Below are 17,873 nucleotides of genomic sequence, written 5' to 3' on the forward strand. Positions count from 1 at the left end.
TACTATTCTAGACTTTATTGTGCTGGTATTAAAGTCTAAACTAACCAAAGGCTGTATCACATCTGACATTGCCAAGCCTGCCAAATTACTTCCTTTCAGCCCAGGTTTCACTCAGGCACCCTTGGGAACCTGCTCTGTCTCAGAAGGATTGTGTCCATACTAAGAAAGACTCTTCTCTCCCGGCTCAAGGGTGTTTGGTGAGCTCTTGACAAAGGACAGACAAGCCCATCTCCTGCAGCATCATTTTGCAATCATGCTCCACATTATATTGCAGACATTCGTATGCCTCCCTGCTCATTTACCTAAACAGTCTGCTATGAAATTAAACTAACATAATCACACAGGCAGCTTTCCCAGTAACAAAGTCGCATACAAGACTTGCCATTTGCATGACTGAAAAGCTCCCGGTTGTTCAATGCATTTTACACAGCAGAGGATGACAGCATTAAACCCAGCCGTAGGAGCTGCTGGAACTCAAAAATCCCATCAGGCTTGAAAGTAGCACCTTGATTTTCCACAGCTGTGAAATCAGTCACCAAGTCCATGTCTGGCAATGCAACTACAATAAAGAGACAACAAAACCCCTACAAACCTGCTGGCTCTGTCTACTGTTCTCCCTTCCATGCTCCAAGAGTCACTGTCTGGTGGCTTTGTTGGCCATGGGAGAAAAAAAAATGATCTGAAAAGGTCCCCTGCTCTGTCAGAGTGATGCTGGTCCTTTATCTGCTCCTCCCAATCTTATCATCAGGCATTTCTCCTTGGGAATAGATGGTAGAAGAGATCAGCTGCCCTTGAGGACATGAGATTTCAAATACTTCCATCAGATCTCTTCAAGGGCCCACACTTGAAAACCTGTTAATTTGGATATCGGTTTTGACAGGAGCCAGAGAGAGCCTTGATGCCTCCATTTCCTTTTCAGTGTGACATTGCCTCGTAGGCTTTTTAAAGGTGGCATACTTTTTATTTTGCATCATTACACAGCAATATTGACGGCTGGCTTCAAGACATACTCATTTTCCTGACAGACTGCCTATTTTACATCTGCAGATATGTGTATTTTTCTTGAACTGTGTTTGCTTCTTTTTCAGGCACATCTTTGACACCTCTCAGGGAGTTTGGCTTGGAAATCTGGTTTGAGATAGAACTTGCATCTCTGCTTTTCCTCCTCTTTCCTCCCTTGACTTTATTTTCATATCTCATGTCAACATACACTACAGTTGTGCCTTGCTTGTCAATGCCAGGCTGCAGTGCCTCCTTCCATCAGCCTCTTAATAGGCATATGATTTAATTTTCTACCAGCAGGACAAGTCAGCTCAAAATCAAACACAGGACACATTCGAAACAGAAAAAATACAGCCCAGAATCCAGTATCTAAACCAAAATGCTTACAAGTCAACCATTTATGGTAGTTTTTAAGCTACGATGGATGAAGAAAGTTACGATGGAGAGACTCCTAACTGGTGAGATAAACTGGCAGCCACATCTAGAGCAGATCTATTAGAGGATGTGCCACAAGTAAAGGTCTCTTCTGCTCACAGAGGAGGAGTAGAAGTCGTCCACAGTGCTGAGAATCATACCTGGTTTTGAAATGCCTCCCTATTCTTTCAGGAAATGTTTAACCTGGATTTGGTTTCAGGTCTAGAGAGGAAAATGTTCCCTCTTGAAATTCATAAAAGAAAGCCTATTTAGAAATGAAAGACACAATGCGGCATGGATAGCTTATAACATACAATTAATCAACGATTTATCAGGGAAAAAGAAAAAGAATTAGGTACCATATTCTCTGGAAGAAGTAAATCAAAGGATGAGACAATTCTGCAAAAGAAAGGAGAAATGGGGACAATAGCAATTGTCAATAAATTTGTGAAAATAAAGATGTAATGTTAGGGAAAAAATATTGGCACAATGTTTTATTTAAAAGCGGTAGTAAAAACATTGCTTACTTTGATTTCTGCCCTTTCTGTTTTATTGTTGATATAAAGATAAATTGACTCAGGCTTCCAGGAGCGAGAAAGCTTCAATCCACAGTTACAGGCACTTTAAAAACCAGCACTGCTGTAATACCTGATTCATTATTAACAAGATTGGCTTCATTACATGTTGGTATTTTTAAGAATTGACTGTGACCCACGGCTAGCTTAGGCCCCAACAAACTCACTGCAAGACAAAATGGGCTTTGTTTGACAAAGGAAGGGTGCATTTGGAAATTACACGCTACCTTGACCCACCTGCGGAGCATGTTTAAAGCTATCACACACACAGAATTCAGATCATATATGAAGACAATGGCCAAGTTTTTAAAATTTTGGATCAGACTTCTCCAATTTACGTTCCCAATGCCACTGACTGCAATAGCGATTATCTGGTTTTCACCAAGGCAATGTAAAAAGAAATTCAAGTTTTCAGAGACTCATTTTTTTCTTCAGTCTTTCCTTTACTTTATGCAGAAATTCTATGAAAAGAATGTTCCTGTCCCCTGATGTGTCTCAGGTTTGTACTTATGACTATATTATGAGGTGTTAAATTACACAGCAAAGAGAAAAGTGAAGACAGTGATAGAAAGTGCCTTCATACAGGAGAAGATCCTTCAGTGAAGAGACAGGTATGAATCAGAATTTGAATTTCAGAAAATTGAGGTCTGAGCTTTCAGCTTGGTCTCATCATTCCTCAAAGACAGAAAAAGCAGACGTTGCTATCCAGTCACGCTTAAATTTCAGGTCAGACCCACGCTTCCCATGATCAGAAAGAGCTTTCCAGCACCACACGGTCCCAGAGAATGCCAATGCTGAGCCAGGAAGGGTATCTGATGAGAGGAGCAGCGGGGCATGCTTCACATTGCCTGGCAAAGAGCAGCACAGGATCATTTATCTGCTCCTCACATAATTTAATTATTCAGTCTCTACTGAAAGGCAATGAGACAAGCTGGTGGGACGCAAGTCTGCCATTTTAGGAAGCTGGAAATAAAGGAGGCTCTTCCGCAGTACTGGTGTAGTGTGAGGGAAATTCATGCTGCTATAGCTATTAACTGAAGTAAGCAGGAAAGCAGAGAAGAATACTTGTGTTAACAAATCCCAAATTAACAGAGCAAGCAGAGGAATTCAATATGAAGATCTGAGTCTGGTTCCTTTAAAAGCTAGGAGCTTCATTTTCCTGTTTGTGTTTAAATCAGTAAAAATTCCATTTGCCACCAGTACGATTTTTAGTCTGATTTCCTAAGAAAAAACAGTTTTGCAGGATCACGCTGTCTGCATTTGTCTGTCAGTCTGCTTCCCTCTCTCATACCCTCCCCTCACCTCTGCTCGTTAGACTTTGAGGACTGTGTCTAATTTCAGCCAAAGCTTGGCAGACAGTCAGAGGTCTCCAAAAATTACAGTTCTGCAAGTGCCACAAAAGTTGACATCTGGGAAAAAAGTGGCATTAAAATGTTCCTGCTGAGAAAAGAGCTTCAGTGAAAGATGAAATACAAGAGACCTGTTGGAACTATTACAGATCACCTAGGAATTCACCTTTAGGATACCAACCCACAAGAAAGTCAGCTTTTTACTGCTGCTGCTCAAGGAAATAAACAGTTACTTTCAGGATTAATTCTGGTAATTACTGGATGTCTAGGTGAGTTGGATGTCTGGCTGTTATTTATATCATTGATTAACAATATCAGGAGGTAAGATGCTGCACAGACCAGTCTGGACTCTGAATTCCTCACTTAAATAGAGGACATGGATAAGGGGAGGGAAAGGAAAAGAGCAGAGAGATGAGCTGGCACCACAGCTGAAGAGCAAAGGAAAGGCACACCTGGAAATGAAGCCCAGGTCTCCTAAGCCTGGGTCCTGTATTTCAGCAGCTCTAAATATTTTCTCAAAAGCTAGCACTGAAGCTGCTCCTTTAGCCCCCCAGTCCTGTTTCTGTGAGCTTACACACACTTCACGTCCAGTGTTAGCGGCAATGATGAGAATCAGGTCAAGTGACAAAATATCATGGGTTCTGGTCACAGATCGGGGGATTCCTAATGAAACAATGAGGTATGTCTGTGATCTCATTTAAAACCACTTTCCATGTAAAGATACCATGTTAAAGGAAATTCATATGGAAATGCCCGACTCACTAAATATAGCACTTCTTCCCTTAGGAAGGGAAAGATACAAACTTGGCGGTGAGGCACCATGACAGCAGGACTTACCACTCCATGCAGCTCTGCCTGTTTCCCCTGGCATTTACTAATAAATTAATCCTTCTGATTTTGTTTGTAGTAGGTGTGCTTTTCCCTCCCTACCTTTGAAAGGAATATAAAGCCAGGTATGATCCCAAATCCACCCAGCCTCATCAGATGAGTATTAAACCAAGCTTTTTTTTTTTTTTAACAAGGAATTTGTCAGTTCAGTATCTGTCAAAATACTTACGAAAATAATCAACCTCTAGTTTCACCACCATATGCTGAGACACTCGTATCTACCATTGAGAAGCCACGGGCATGCATCAAACAGAATTAGAGTCATCTTCCAGTTCAGGGACAAAAGCAAATGATGATATGTTGACTTCTTTGTCTAAAATAAATTTCTATCCAAGAACATCCAGTTTTGTTTTCTGATAGTACAAAGGATATCTCAGCCTACCATCACACAGAGCATCGCCTAGTCATGTCTAATTGGTGTTGATCCTGCATTAGCTGTCCTGTCCTTTGGGCACGAGTCTGACCCTGCTACTACAGTGCCAGAAGCAGGCCATGGAAGAGACAGCTTTCACCACCTGACATTCTGGTCCAGCATAGTTATCAACAACCTAGGCTGACATGATTTGTCAAACTGTGCTATGGGCTTTACCAGAATAACCTGTTGTCCATTGTCCTGCAATGGGGAACCCACCTGTCCTCAGGGCTAGAGCCATCCTAGCGTGACTCCCACAAGGACCCCAGTTCCAGTTCACTAAGCCCATGCTTACTTCATTGACTATAAGCAACTTGAATAAGAAGAATTTTACAAAGTATTTCCCTGCCCTCATTCTTCCACAACCTCCACTATGTGTCTAAGAGTAATATTGTGTTCTCCAGCTTCTTGTCAGTTTTATTAAAGGCTGAGAGACGCCTAAACAAGTAGTCCTGTAACACATGCAAAAATGCCCTCTGCAACGATCAATGTCTTCTCTCAGGGATGCGTCACTCAGCCTGTGTCCATTGGCATGCCAGGCTGCACCGGCGCAGCCTCGAAGTTAGGCTGTATCTTTGTCCTCTCAGGAACAGTTCTCCTCCATTTCTGCATATCTTCTGTTCACTTTTCTCACTGTGCAAGGAAGACTTAAAAATCCCATTTTGTTAACTTTTTAATGTGTGACAAAGAGGGAGACAATAATCCAGTTATGATGCAGATCAGGTTCAGAATGAATCACAGAAGAAATTTTTAATTCCCTGACCTCATCTAAGAGAGCTCTCTTCAGCCTGGCTTAGGGTTTTGTAGGCCTGAAATAGGAACATGGCTGTGAATATGGGAACCATACCAAGCTGACTCCTTCAGAAAACAGAAGGATTTACATATAACCCCACTGGATACTAGCATTATAAAAACCACTTCCGCTCCAGAATTAATTTTCTATTGAATGAAAATGCATTGAGCCAGATGGATCTATTTCAGGAGGAGAATCAGACTGGCACAGATCTAAAATCAAAGATTATTGATTTTGTGTATTCTAAGCTGGAGCAGCTGAGAGGAAAGTGTTCAGTGCAGGCCCTGACATGTTCAGGTCCACACCTAAAGGAGTATCCCAGGAAGGGTATATCAAGTGAGTTTGCCAAATATTAAATAGAAGAGAGATGGGAAATTTCAAATTAATACCTGCAAATCTTTTCATTGCTCCCTACAATACTAGCAGTAAATAAAAAAAAAAAAAGGACATTCTTCAAGTGTTGAGAGAGCTGCAACCTCCAGCAGATAAAAAAAAAAAAAAAAAAAAAAATCATTAAAAAGTGGGAGAAAAGACTGGTCACTAGAAAGACATACACAAGCAGGCTCCAGTGAAGTATTTGGCTGCCCACATCCCTGCTATGGTGCTGGAAGTCAGACACCTAAATCCACAGACCTGGATTCTGGAGATTGTCCATGTGACACAGAAATTGTGTAACAGAACTATCAAAAAAAAGTGTTTTCCAAACCCAAGGTTAACACAGGCTAACACCTAAACCACTCAACCACCCACTTTTCCAAGCCAGACCCACTCATTGCTTGTGTAAGTTGTAAGCATCAACTACTTCAGCAGTTAGGCAGCTTAGTATCAGGTTGTTTAATAACTTGAACATGATCAGTTCACTCTTACCTCGTACTCCACTCCCACCTGTTAACATGGAGCCACCTGCAATCTACCATCATGTTTTAGGATTAACAGATCTGTGCAGCAAAATCTGGTTTTCCTATCAGAGGTGCGACCAGTACCAAGTTCCTGCTCGGTACAGCGCTTGTAACACAAACACGGGAACACGTAACCCTCATTGGCCGGCTGACACCAGCACAACAGGTATCAGCATCTTCCATCAGCAGGTTTGTGCTTGTGGTAATCACCACCGGGACTGAGTTCTGCAGACGCAAAATCATGCAGCTATCAGTAGCTTCATTTTACACAGGGCTGGATGACTAAAAAACTGCCTTAGAAGGAATCTGTAATGCAACTGCAAATTTTAATCCTGAGGAAGAGTAACCTTTGGGTTATACAACGTTATTTCAACTGGGGATATTTTTAGTCTTATCACTGCCTTCAGTTCCGTATGCACAGAAAAGAATACCAGCAATCTTTTCTACAACACAAGGCTGACTTGAAAATAAGTTAATATAACAAAAAATATATTTTTATTTACAAAAGCTTCACATCCTAGAGGCATACGAGAGCTGTAGAAAAAATAAATTCAATTTCTAAAAGGGCAGTAAGGCCCCATTGCCACATAAAATAGAAAACCAGCATAAAAAATCAAAATGAAAAACAAGTAATTAACCCTATCACCCTACCAAAAAATACCACAGAGACAAAATGAGAAGCAAACTTCTCCAGTGTTGCAGGAGAGGGCTTTCCACCTGTCATGGTGGATATCTTCCAAGAAAAATGAGCTCCTGCGCAACAAAGCCCCTTTAGCTTCAGGAATGATACCAGTACCCAGGCAGTACCTTGGCTAGGATGGTAGTCAGGGCTGTGGGAAACAAGAACTGGAGCCTACGTATGACCTTCCATAAGTTCCAGTTTTTGATGCATTCCATTCCAGAGTGCTCCAATGCACTAAGGATAACTCCTAGGTGCTAGCATCTGAGGTCCAAGCTGAGTGCTTGCAGTAAGGACCTGCTCTCCAGTCCAAGGAGAGATCAAACATTTGGCTGATGCTCAGGATGGGGCCAGTCAACAGAGGATGCTGAAAAGGTGGGAATAAAAGGTCCCATCCTTGCTTTGAAGTTTGAAAACTTTTGCCCTCCTAAGACCCACAGCTCTAAACAATGCAGCAGAGGTCTTATTCTTCATCCAAAGGAAAGTTATATGACCCTCCTTTTGTTTTTATATTTTAAGCAACATACTAAGCAGTTACAGCATTCAGCTAGGATGCAGATAGCCCATACACATTTAATTATATACGCACGCCGAAAATACTTATTCAATCAAATCTTGAGGAAAAAAAAAGCCTAGTTTTGGATCCCAATTAGATTCCGTGAGTTAGGCACTGATTTACCCAGCACTGCCAAACTGAGACAAAAATCATCATAGGCAGAAGCAGATCTCAAAGGTCAAAAGTGAAAGGGTTCTGCACTGCGGGCAATGGCTGAGGAATGGGGAGCTGTGTCCATGGGAGTACAGGCACCAGCTGGGGCACGGGGGGCTGTGTCCAGCAGCATACGTAACAGACAGAGTATCGGAAGAGGATTTGGTTTTGTTCCGTGGTAGGTAGACAGCACTGTGCAATGTTGTGGAAACAGATAAATCAATCTCTGAACAAAGCTTGCTCAGATACCAGGAGGAAGACATGCATGATATGGCTGCTAATCTGACCTCCTGGTCTGTGTAATTCTCTTTGCAAAATGCTAACTGGAGCCAAACAGCACGAACACAGAAGCAATCACAGACAGTAGCAGGGGTCAGAGGTAGAAACACAAAGCTCACCCAATCTATACTAGAAAGGGGAATCACTCCAAAATTTTCAAGGAGGAAGGATCCTGTTTCTCAACCATACTAAAGCAGTACAGGGACACAGCATGAATTCATCCTTTATGCTACATATACATCATCATAACTAGCCAATATACCGTTCATCCTGTGGCAGAGGTACCTTCATTTGGCCAAATTTACTACTGGAGTTACTACTCTCTACCGGCTGTGCTGATCCTTCTGGATAAATAGCACAGATGAATTTAGGCGACTGACTTCTAAGTGCATGGGTGAGCTGAGGAGAATTTGGATCACTGCTGCAGGCATTAAAACCTATTCGAGCAAGTTACCCCATCCAACCAGCAATATGTCACTGTCCATACAATGCACTGTTGACAGCAGAACCAGGGTTGGCAGGATCTGTGGTTTTCTTAGAAAGCACTGTTGGACTTAGATTCCTGACTAAACACGACTGCTGACTCTATCACAGACATGGTTTTTAACAGTTCTCCCCAAGAACAAAAACTAGTAACACACTGGTATTCCCACAGAGATCAGCTCTGTGCTTCCCAAGTCCTGTGACAGAGGATACCCATGCCAGGTGTCTCTGCACAGCCTAACACCGCCCTACATGAACCTCTGTAGGTAGTGCAGTATCTGAATATTTAAAGAATTTCACAGGAGAGAGAGACCTGGCAGGATCCATTTTCTCCCCTGATCTGTTCACCAGACATTAAAGCCTAGTTGGGAGACCTTTTATGCTGCTTGTACCAAGTGGTGATTCAAATGCAACTCTAGCAAACCTGCTTTGAGTTGAGCCTCATAAAGTGCGTGAGACCCTTACACTATGCGCACTTATTCTCATGAGTACTCCAGTAAAGGCAACTGGATTGCCTCTATAGGTAGCTCTGAATTGTAAGGAGAAGGTAGATAATTGAGTTCCATTGCTGCCTTTTGCCTACACAGGCTCAGATTTTCTCCTCTCCCTCCTGTCACAGCTAGTTGCCTGAAGAGGGGAAAGCAGTGTTTTTACAGTCAAGGAATTGTCCTTCCAGAGCGGAGTCCAGTGGCACCCAGATAACAAAGGCCTCTACATCAGCAGCTTATTTCCACAGACATAATTTGGCCTGGCAGAGAGATAGGAGGCAACAGGGATCTGCTAAGGGACAGCATGGCTTTTAGCAGTGTTATATACCATTTTACAGTGGCCAATCAACCCAAGGGCGGTATTGGCATTCCAGTAGCCTCTTAGGCATTTGCTCTAACATCTTGCCCAGGAGGTTAAGATTGAAGCAAATGCACTGAAGAACCCAGATGCTCAACATGTTCCTTTATATGCTAGGCATATTCATCCACTGAGTTATTTAGATGTGATTTCCAAATGATGCTGTGAAATAGGTAACCCTCTCCTGTAGCATTCAGACACCAAATACCTCTGCCTGACAGAACCATTTTTAAGTAGCAGTGCTTAGAGACGCAGTTTGAAAAACCTTTTCCTTGGTTTAGTTTTCTTAATCATTGCCCATTCTCCTAGGATGACATGCAAATTACAGCTCAAGTATTAAAAGTATAAATCAGACTGCGGTGGCAAGTGAAAGGGCTTCTAGACAACTGCTCCATAGGAGGTGGTACAAGGCTTAAAATATTCAAAAGTCTATATTCTCATGTCTTCTAAAAGTGTTTTGGTCATTTACTTAGACAACTCTTCAGCCTCTAAGAAAACTAAGTGTCCACACTACTCATGACGACAAAGCAGAATCAGTCTATTGTCTCCTCAGCTATCTACTCTGCAGCTGCCCTCAGACTGTCCTCCAAAGCCAGTAATCAAGGACATACTTGGAAAAAAAAATATATTGGGCCTTTTGCCATTTGTCAGAGATTCCAAGAACTGGTCCTTTTCTACTGCATTGTCTCACCAAGGACTCCCCTTTACTGATGATACAAAACAATTCATGGTCTCAGACTCATCCTTGTCTTTTGAGCAGATCCCTCAGAACTTCCCCTCACTGTGGGAGGAGAATGTCAGAGGTATAAACAAATAGAACTCATCTCCAAAATACCATTTCCCTGAACATCTCAAGACTTACATATACACACACAGCTCACTCCATTTAGATCTACACCAGAACACAGGTGTGACATCACTTCACCAAGCCAGCTGGTGAAGCTCCATTTGAAGGAAGGACCATTTTGCTACAAACAGTAATCCCATCCTCAATTCTCTCTGTTACAGAGGACCTCTTGCTGATGCAAATGAAGGCCCTTTCCTACTGCCTCAAAGCTCAGAAAAACAAGGCCAGCAAAGTCATACAGATTATTCATCTCACACTCTTGTGTGCTACCAGTGCAGATACTGTGAGCAATGAAGGAAGACAGGACAGAAAATAGAGGTAAACCAACACTGAAAAGGTGAAGCCTACCAAGCTTTGAAGCTCTCTTCACCAGGTGAATTACCATACTCTTCAGTGTACTGGAGAGCCTGCAAATAAAAACTCCAAAGCCTAGCAGAGTAGACTGAGAAACAAATTACAGAACCAAGATTGTCACCTTCATCCCCAGCAGTACTACCATGCATTTAAACTCCAAGTAATCCCAGATAAATGAGAGGACCTGAGAAAAAGTTATCACGCTGCTCCCTGATTACTCCCTTCTGTTCTGTGAGTCAAGCGAGGAGAGATAGCTCAGGAGATAGCCTCGCTACAGGTAATTTTTATGCTCTTTTCATATCCTACAGGACTTGCTGAGTAACCAGCAAATGTCGATTGCACTGTAGCCTGTCTCCAAAACTGTCTGGGAAACCTGGATATTCCACAACACCTGAAAGGATAAAAACTATAGGGCAGAAAGATAATCGTTAATCTGTTTGCATCTGCCATGCTGTCCTTGAAATGGGTTTTGCCTCCACCTAGGAGGCTTGCAGATACTCACAGCCATTTCTATGGCACCGTAGCTGTGGGGTTTAGAAAAAGCAGACACAAGTCATATACACATCCGATTAGCACTTGGCTGCTTTCGCTCTGTGCTCTCAGGAGAAGATGACTTTGGGTCAGCAGGAGGATCCCTATCAGGCTTTCATTCTCAGAAAATAAAGTTCTCTTATTTCAGAGGACAGTTTTGATCAATAGAACAACAACAAGGTTGGAAGCTGCTCTGCTGTCACTGGCTTCCTTCCTTCCTGTTATTCAGAACATCACAGGCTCTTTTTCTTTCACCGTTCTGTTTGTTAGTTTAAAATAAGTGATGGAAATGACTACCAAGTCAAATCCCACAAATAATAACAATAATAAAAAAGTATGCCAAGTATACTGAGAAAGAGAGACTGAGTACCCATTAGTAAGGTTAGAGAGGAGCATTAATAAAAGGAAGATTTTTTAAACATGACTCATTTCTTTTCCTTCCTTTCATAAATCTTATTATTCCCTTGGAGAACAGCCACGCAGTCAGTGGCTGGAACTGCATTCTTAAATGATGCTCCTGATTTAACTACTACCTGATCTTTACTTACTCAAAAAAATCAGATAAAAAGAAAAAACAAACCCTAAACTCAAAGAAAACTTGACCTGTCACTATCAAGGGTATTAAGTTAAAGCCAGGTTTTCTAATCCTCTAAACCTCTATGGTGATAATAGAAGTGCAACAACCACACTGCAGCGCTTCACTAGAAAGATGACAGACCCGTATGTGCTTTTCCAACTCCAGACATATCTACAAAGAAATGGAAAAAAAAACTGAACCGGAATACCTCCTACAAGGCAACAAAACCAACATCAGTCAAAGATTTTCTTTCTACCTCTGTAAACATTGCTTTTAATCCTATATAGTACAAATGATTCAAGCTCTACATGAATGAGTCAATGATAAAATTATCACATGATTTTTCCATCAAAATAAGATTTCTTTCCAGCTACAAAGGCAAAAAGTAGAAACATTATACAGAAAATAGTTACCAGTACATGAAACACAGAGTATAAGGAGAGACTTCAATATCATTGATGTGCTGCTAGAATGGAGATATATTTTTTTTTTGTATTTGTCAATATTTTGATGAGTTGAATGCAATTTTGTCCATTTTACAAAAGAGATTACTCTCTTTTTCCTACCAAACCTTTAGACTTTTTCCTCCTAAAACGCCTAAATAGAGAAATACTATTTCAAATATTATGTTACATTTTCATAGGGGTTATCCAAACAGTGACTCATGATGTTTTCTTCCCTTATTTTGGGGAATAAAATCTTGGCCTTCCTAAAATCACTGATTATTAATTTCCTCAGCTGATAAATCAAGACTAACATAGCTATATAGCCAATGTGAAGAGGAAATCAGTCTTCTGGACTTGACCACCACTTTGCAATACAAGTCAGGCCTGTAACAATGTTTACTTACCTAAACTGATCCAGAACAACTGAAAATGTTTGTTATATGCTGTGTGGCAAACTAAAAAAACTGCAGCCTAACTTAAAAATAAAAGAAACAGGAAATATAGCTGGTAGTTTTCATGCCTGCCTTCACAAGCCCAGCATGGCGCTTCTTGAAAAAAAAAATCCTCAGAATGAGACCACTTGACGAAGCCACTCACCAGTACAAGGCAGGCACATAGCTGAGCGCAGTCCCCACAAATCAGGTGGTACTTTTGGAGAGAATTATGTCCTGATCTTGCCAGATGCATGTTAGCACCAGACCACAACCAAATTAAATAGAAGTAGTTATAACATGAGAATCTGTATACGTGTATGAGAAGGGGCAGTTTCAGTAACGTAAGCCTGGTAGTCACACTTAATCTTCCCCCCATGCACACGTGGCTTTACCTCTCTTCTCTGCAAAGGAATTGCTCTTCAATTGAAAGTTGCCAGCTATAAAAGCTTATTTTGGACAAAATCCGATGTGGACGTTCATGAGATTCATTTGTAGCCTGTTCCCAACCCTTACTTTCGATATGGAAATTTGTAACCGTTTTCAACCAGCCCCAATCCTATGAAAAATAAACTGTCCTTTTAAAAGTACCACTATACCTTTTAAGTATGCAGATTGGTAGGCTGAATTTTAAATGCAATCACTTTGCTTCCAGTACACTCTAAAAATCAGGAGTCACAGTCTGCACGAATCAGTCCTCTGCACCTAGGACTTGCTATTTCCATCATCTTAAGCCTGTGTACTGCAATTATGTGGATTGTCCACTTCTTTTCCCTAGCCCCCTCCATGAAATGCATCTGCAATATAAAACCCATTTATCATACTGGAAATTGCTATTGTATTTAATCTTCCCAAAGAGAGCAAAATCAAATTATGATGTGTAAAGAATGCTAATCTGCCAAATTCAAGGGAATACTCCAAACCTATCCCTCCATGTCTGCAATAGAGCAGGTCAAAGAGATCTAATGTAGAAGACAAGGGTGGGAAGACATGATGTGGGCATACATAATGAGAAGATGAAAACTCTCTTAATCTTTGCAGATTGAATGAAATCTAATTACATGCTGTATTGATTGTTGTGTATTACTGGAAAGAGACAGTGAAAAGGGGAAAAGGCAATTACAGTGAAATTGTAGTCTGACCCCTCAATTGCTTTTGGCATGAAAGGTTATGCTCTAGCTGGGGCATCAAAAATTCTTTATCCTCTATAGTAAATCATCAGCAACAGACTGAGATGCAAAACTGATCAGGGAAAAAACTCAGTCAACTAAATCTTTTTTATTTTTTTTCCCTTTTACAAAAATTAGAGGCAAAGGAAGAAAATACTAAGGCGTTACCTTTATGCCATTTCTTGCAATAAAATGAACTAAGTCCATCTGACATTAGTTCTGTGTTGACTGACAATAAATCTTATTATCAATAGAAATACCACAGCAAAAATGAAAAAAATATATAGATTAATGAACCAGATCTAGAATAACTCAGTTTTCCAAAACAAATGTTATACCCAAAGTCAAATATTAAGAGGTAATATAAAGTTTCACCAAGGAAATTCCACAGACACATTTCATTGCTTTCCTTTGCCTTTGCCGCTCCATCCATTTACTTCCACCAAAAACAGCGGCAGCTGAGCATAAAGAAAGCTTTCAAAAATACTCTTTTTCTAAGTTGGTAGAAAACCAAAGCACAAGCCAAATGAAAACTACTGTTTGGGTGTATGTCTGCACAACTCTGCAGGGGATCATGGCAATTCTCATTCATTCTATTCTGAAAATTCTTGTTCTGCCAAAGATAATTACAAGGACCAGCATTCTACTGACTTTCATACACGGTCCTCTGCATTCTACACACACCTCCAAAGGCATTGTATGCACAGTTTTTATTCAGAATGAAAAATTAATGGGTTCTCTAGTGATCATTTTTAGGTTGCTTCTTGATGCACTTGTAATATTACTGCTTGTTTTTATTCTTCCTTGCAGAAGGTACGCTTTCAAATAACATTTTTTTTTATTGCGTAAAATAAATAAGTGTGACAGAAAAAAATCTGTATAGCTGCAGTTGCAGGGCTAGTTTCTCATAGAAGTCTCTTTCTATTGTGCTGGATCTTCAACAGAGTCCCTAGAAAATCCAGGTAAGATCTTACTAGTTCAGAACTAATCTGAATAGTATAGAAACATAAAATAAAAGAACACTGAGACTTTATTACTAAAAATATAAGATACTTAATAGGTGACTCTAAATTTGCTGATCTTAAAACAGAAAAAAAACAAGAGTAGAAAACTGAAATACTGATCTGGACAGACCTACAATAACAATAACATTGAGCTGGACTCAAACTCCTGGAGCTTGCAGGAGTTCTGGGTATTCAAGGAATCCATATTCCTTAAGAATGAAATCTGTCTACCCACGTCTGTCTTGTCCTATGAAAGTATCTTTGACCCACCTCATTAAAAAGTAACATCCAAGAAGGCCTCAGATAGCTCTCTAACTTTGTGATAAAGCAGCATACAGGATAAAGCCTGAGAAACCTTGCTCGACACCAGGATGAAACTGCACGGCTCCAGAGCAGAGTGCTTGTGTAATACCAGCCTGTGCACGAGGCACAGTACAGTGTTGTCAGACAGGCTCCCTTGAACCTCAGTGCTGCCAGCACTATGCCCATTAACAGCACAGGTAATGAGTCATGTTAAAAACTGAATACCAATGAGCTAAACCAAGGCATAGATTGATCCTGATTTCACTTGCAGTGATGCGACTCATTATTTCGGTGGAACGCCCTTTAATTTTTTAGAACTTTTCAGTTGTGTTGCCACAAGATGAAAAAAAAAAAAAAAAAAGAAGAAAGTCAGAAGATATCTTTTCACAATGATGATGAAATAATTAATCTGTGGTAATGTATCACTGTGTAACAAAAAAAAACCCAACCATGTCAGAGAGATACTGAGAGGAAATTAATAGGAAATTTGAACAGCTCAGCCTAAAAAACTTTCTGTTTTTTCCTGTATATAAACTTTCAAGAAGAAGAAACTGCCTACAGTGTTTATCATGACCTGAAGAAGCAATGTAACATTTCAATTCAAGTAGTTTCATGTCAACAAACCAAATTAAAGAGGAAAAAGTCTAAAATAGAGGCATACTTTACAGAGAACTTCCCCTTTACTGTGAAGCCACAGTCATTGCACACAATAGTGCCTGCCCCGTACATTAACAACTCCTGCTGGTTCTCCAGGGGATGCTATGCTGAGATGAACCCAGAGCAGGTAAAATCCCACTCAAAGTCTCATCTATGAAGAGCACCAAGAAAAAAAAATTAATTTGGGCCAAAAAACCCCCAACCCATTCAGGTGAGCTCCGATGGATATAGCTTGGGGACTAATCTAATTTAGTTTGGGAACTCTACGGCTTTGTTGAATTTGGGAGGAGAATTTCCCTCTTAAATCCCGCATTCTTCAAAGCTGCTCCAAAACATGGTTAGGAAACACAGCTGTTGACACTTTCCCTCTAACTCATGAATGTGTATTTTTCTGACTAACACCCACACTCCACATCCCTCTTGCCCATTTATACAGATGAGTGCGAAAGGGGATGCCTGTTCTGTAACACTTGCTGGCACAGACTGCGTGTTACCCTAACAGTCTAACTTCAGTTTATACAGTCATTCAGAAAATAGTAACAGGGAATATACTTTACCCTAACCCTCCTGTTTATCTGCATTTTGAGACTACAGTAGCCTTTGTTAAATCTACGTTACGAGTAAGATTTTCACGAGCAGCCGAGAAGCACACTTGGTATACTTAAAGATATTTACACTGCGAGTTTTATTTGGTGCTAGACACTAAAAGTCACATTTATATTATAATTTCATGTAAAAGTTCATTCCTTCAGCCTCTTCTTATCGAAAGCACTGATGTATTTATAATCACATACTTATTCCTTTGATGTTCCACGTTTACAACTTTACAGATGTATGCAAATACAAATGCACTTGTTTTGAAAAATTAGTTTCTATACAAAATGTTAGTTGTCTTCTAACAACTTCTATGGCTCAGCCTGTTCTAACTACCATGGAAGGGTTCTTTGCTTACCTACCAAGATTTTGGAAGGCTGATGAATTAGAATGGATTGTCATTAAAAGAAGTGGCGGATGCTTCCCCTCCTTACCAAAGAAAACATCCAATTTAAATGGCAAAGTCAGTAAGGAAACATACAGGTGCTACGTTTAAACAGACCATTAAAAGTACAGAACGTAAGAACTAGGTAGAATGCTTTTAAACTAGTTCTGAGAGCAAGCATATGACTTCCAGCTATAACCTAACAGCGTATCTGCTGTACAAACACCTACCCGTACAGAGTTAATATATCCAGGCAAACTACAAAACCCGGTACAGTTCGCAGGGACTTCCACCAATCCTTAAATCCGTGAACTCTGCAGCCTCCTTAACTTTGTATCTACTGCGGAAGTCCTGACTTCGGACCGAGAGCTGGCAGCGGGGGGCTCAACAAAGCCCTCCAGCAGACCTCTGCAGCCGCCCCTTTCCCTTCATTTTCAGCACTCCAGCAGCGGGGTCGGTGCGCAGCTTGCCCGGGCGTCCCTCCCCCGCGGCGGGTTCTTCAAGTGCTCGCCCCCGACCTGCGGCACCCTCCCGGGACCCAGGGCAGCACGGGACCGGGCGCCGCGCCCCCTCCCAGCCCTCCGTACCATTGAGCTGGTTGTAGACCACTTCCTCCAGGTGGTCCAGGCGCTGCAGGATGGACTCTCGGTCAGCCAGGCTGCCCACCTTGGCGCCGCGGCTCCTGGCCCGGCGGTCCGCGCTCCGGACGATCTGCACCAGCTCCTGGGAGCGGTCCTGGATCCTGCAGTAGACGGAGAAGAGGATGATGCCCACGAAGACCAAAATGTTCACCGTCAACAAAGTTTTGATTTTCCGTGCCACCGCCATGGGAGCCGCCGGCGCGGTGGCGGGGGGCGCATCAAGGCGCGGCGGACGGCGGCCTCACGGCCACCCGGCGGCGGGGCGCGCCCGGGGCAGCGCGGAGAGGAGCTGTCCTTCAGCACCACCGCGCCGCTCCCCGCACGCCTCCCGCCTTCGCCCCGCGGGGGCCGCGCCGCGGCGGGCCGGGCTGCATGGAGCGGGGCCGCGGAGCCGCCGCTGCCTGCGGAGGGAGCCGCCGCTGCCGCCTCTCTTCCTCCTCCGGCGGCTCCCGCCGCTCGCCCGCCCTCGGTCTCCGCCGCCCCAAACGCAGAGCGCCGGTGCGGAGTGACGTGCTCCGGGGGATCTCATCTACATGCACACGCCGGAGCCGCCGTGCCGCGCCGCCCCGCCCGCGGCTCCCCGCCCCGCCGCCGCCCGCCCCCGGG

The 17,873-nt window shown here is 42.2% G+C and overlaps 1 protein-coding gene across 1 annotated transcript in view; it reads right to left on the bottom strand.

Moving 5' to 3' along the window:
• GALNT9 (polypeptide N-acetylgalactosaminyltransferase 9) overlaps positions 1-17,454 on the bottom strand; it is a 145,008-nt gene extending 127,554 nt beyond the window's left edge. Inside the window, exon 1 of the mRNA XM_086761405.1 lies at positions 17,214-17,454. Coding sequence (XP_086617531.1) covers positions 17,214-17,454 — 241 coding nt within the window. The remainder of the gene's footprint in view (positions 1-17,213) is intronic.
• Between the last annotated feature and the right edge of the window lie 419 nt (positions 17,455-17,873).

The sequence above is a fragment of the Chlamydotis macqueenii genome, chromosome 17, assembly GCF_036417535.1.
Source record: "Chlamydotis macqueenii isolate bChlMac1 chromosome 17, bChlMac1.mat, whole genome shotgun sequence".
Lineage (NCBI taxonomy): Eukaryota > Metazoa > Chordata > Aves > Otidiformes > Otididae > Chlamydotis > Chlamydotis macqueenii.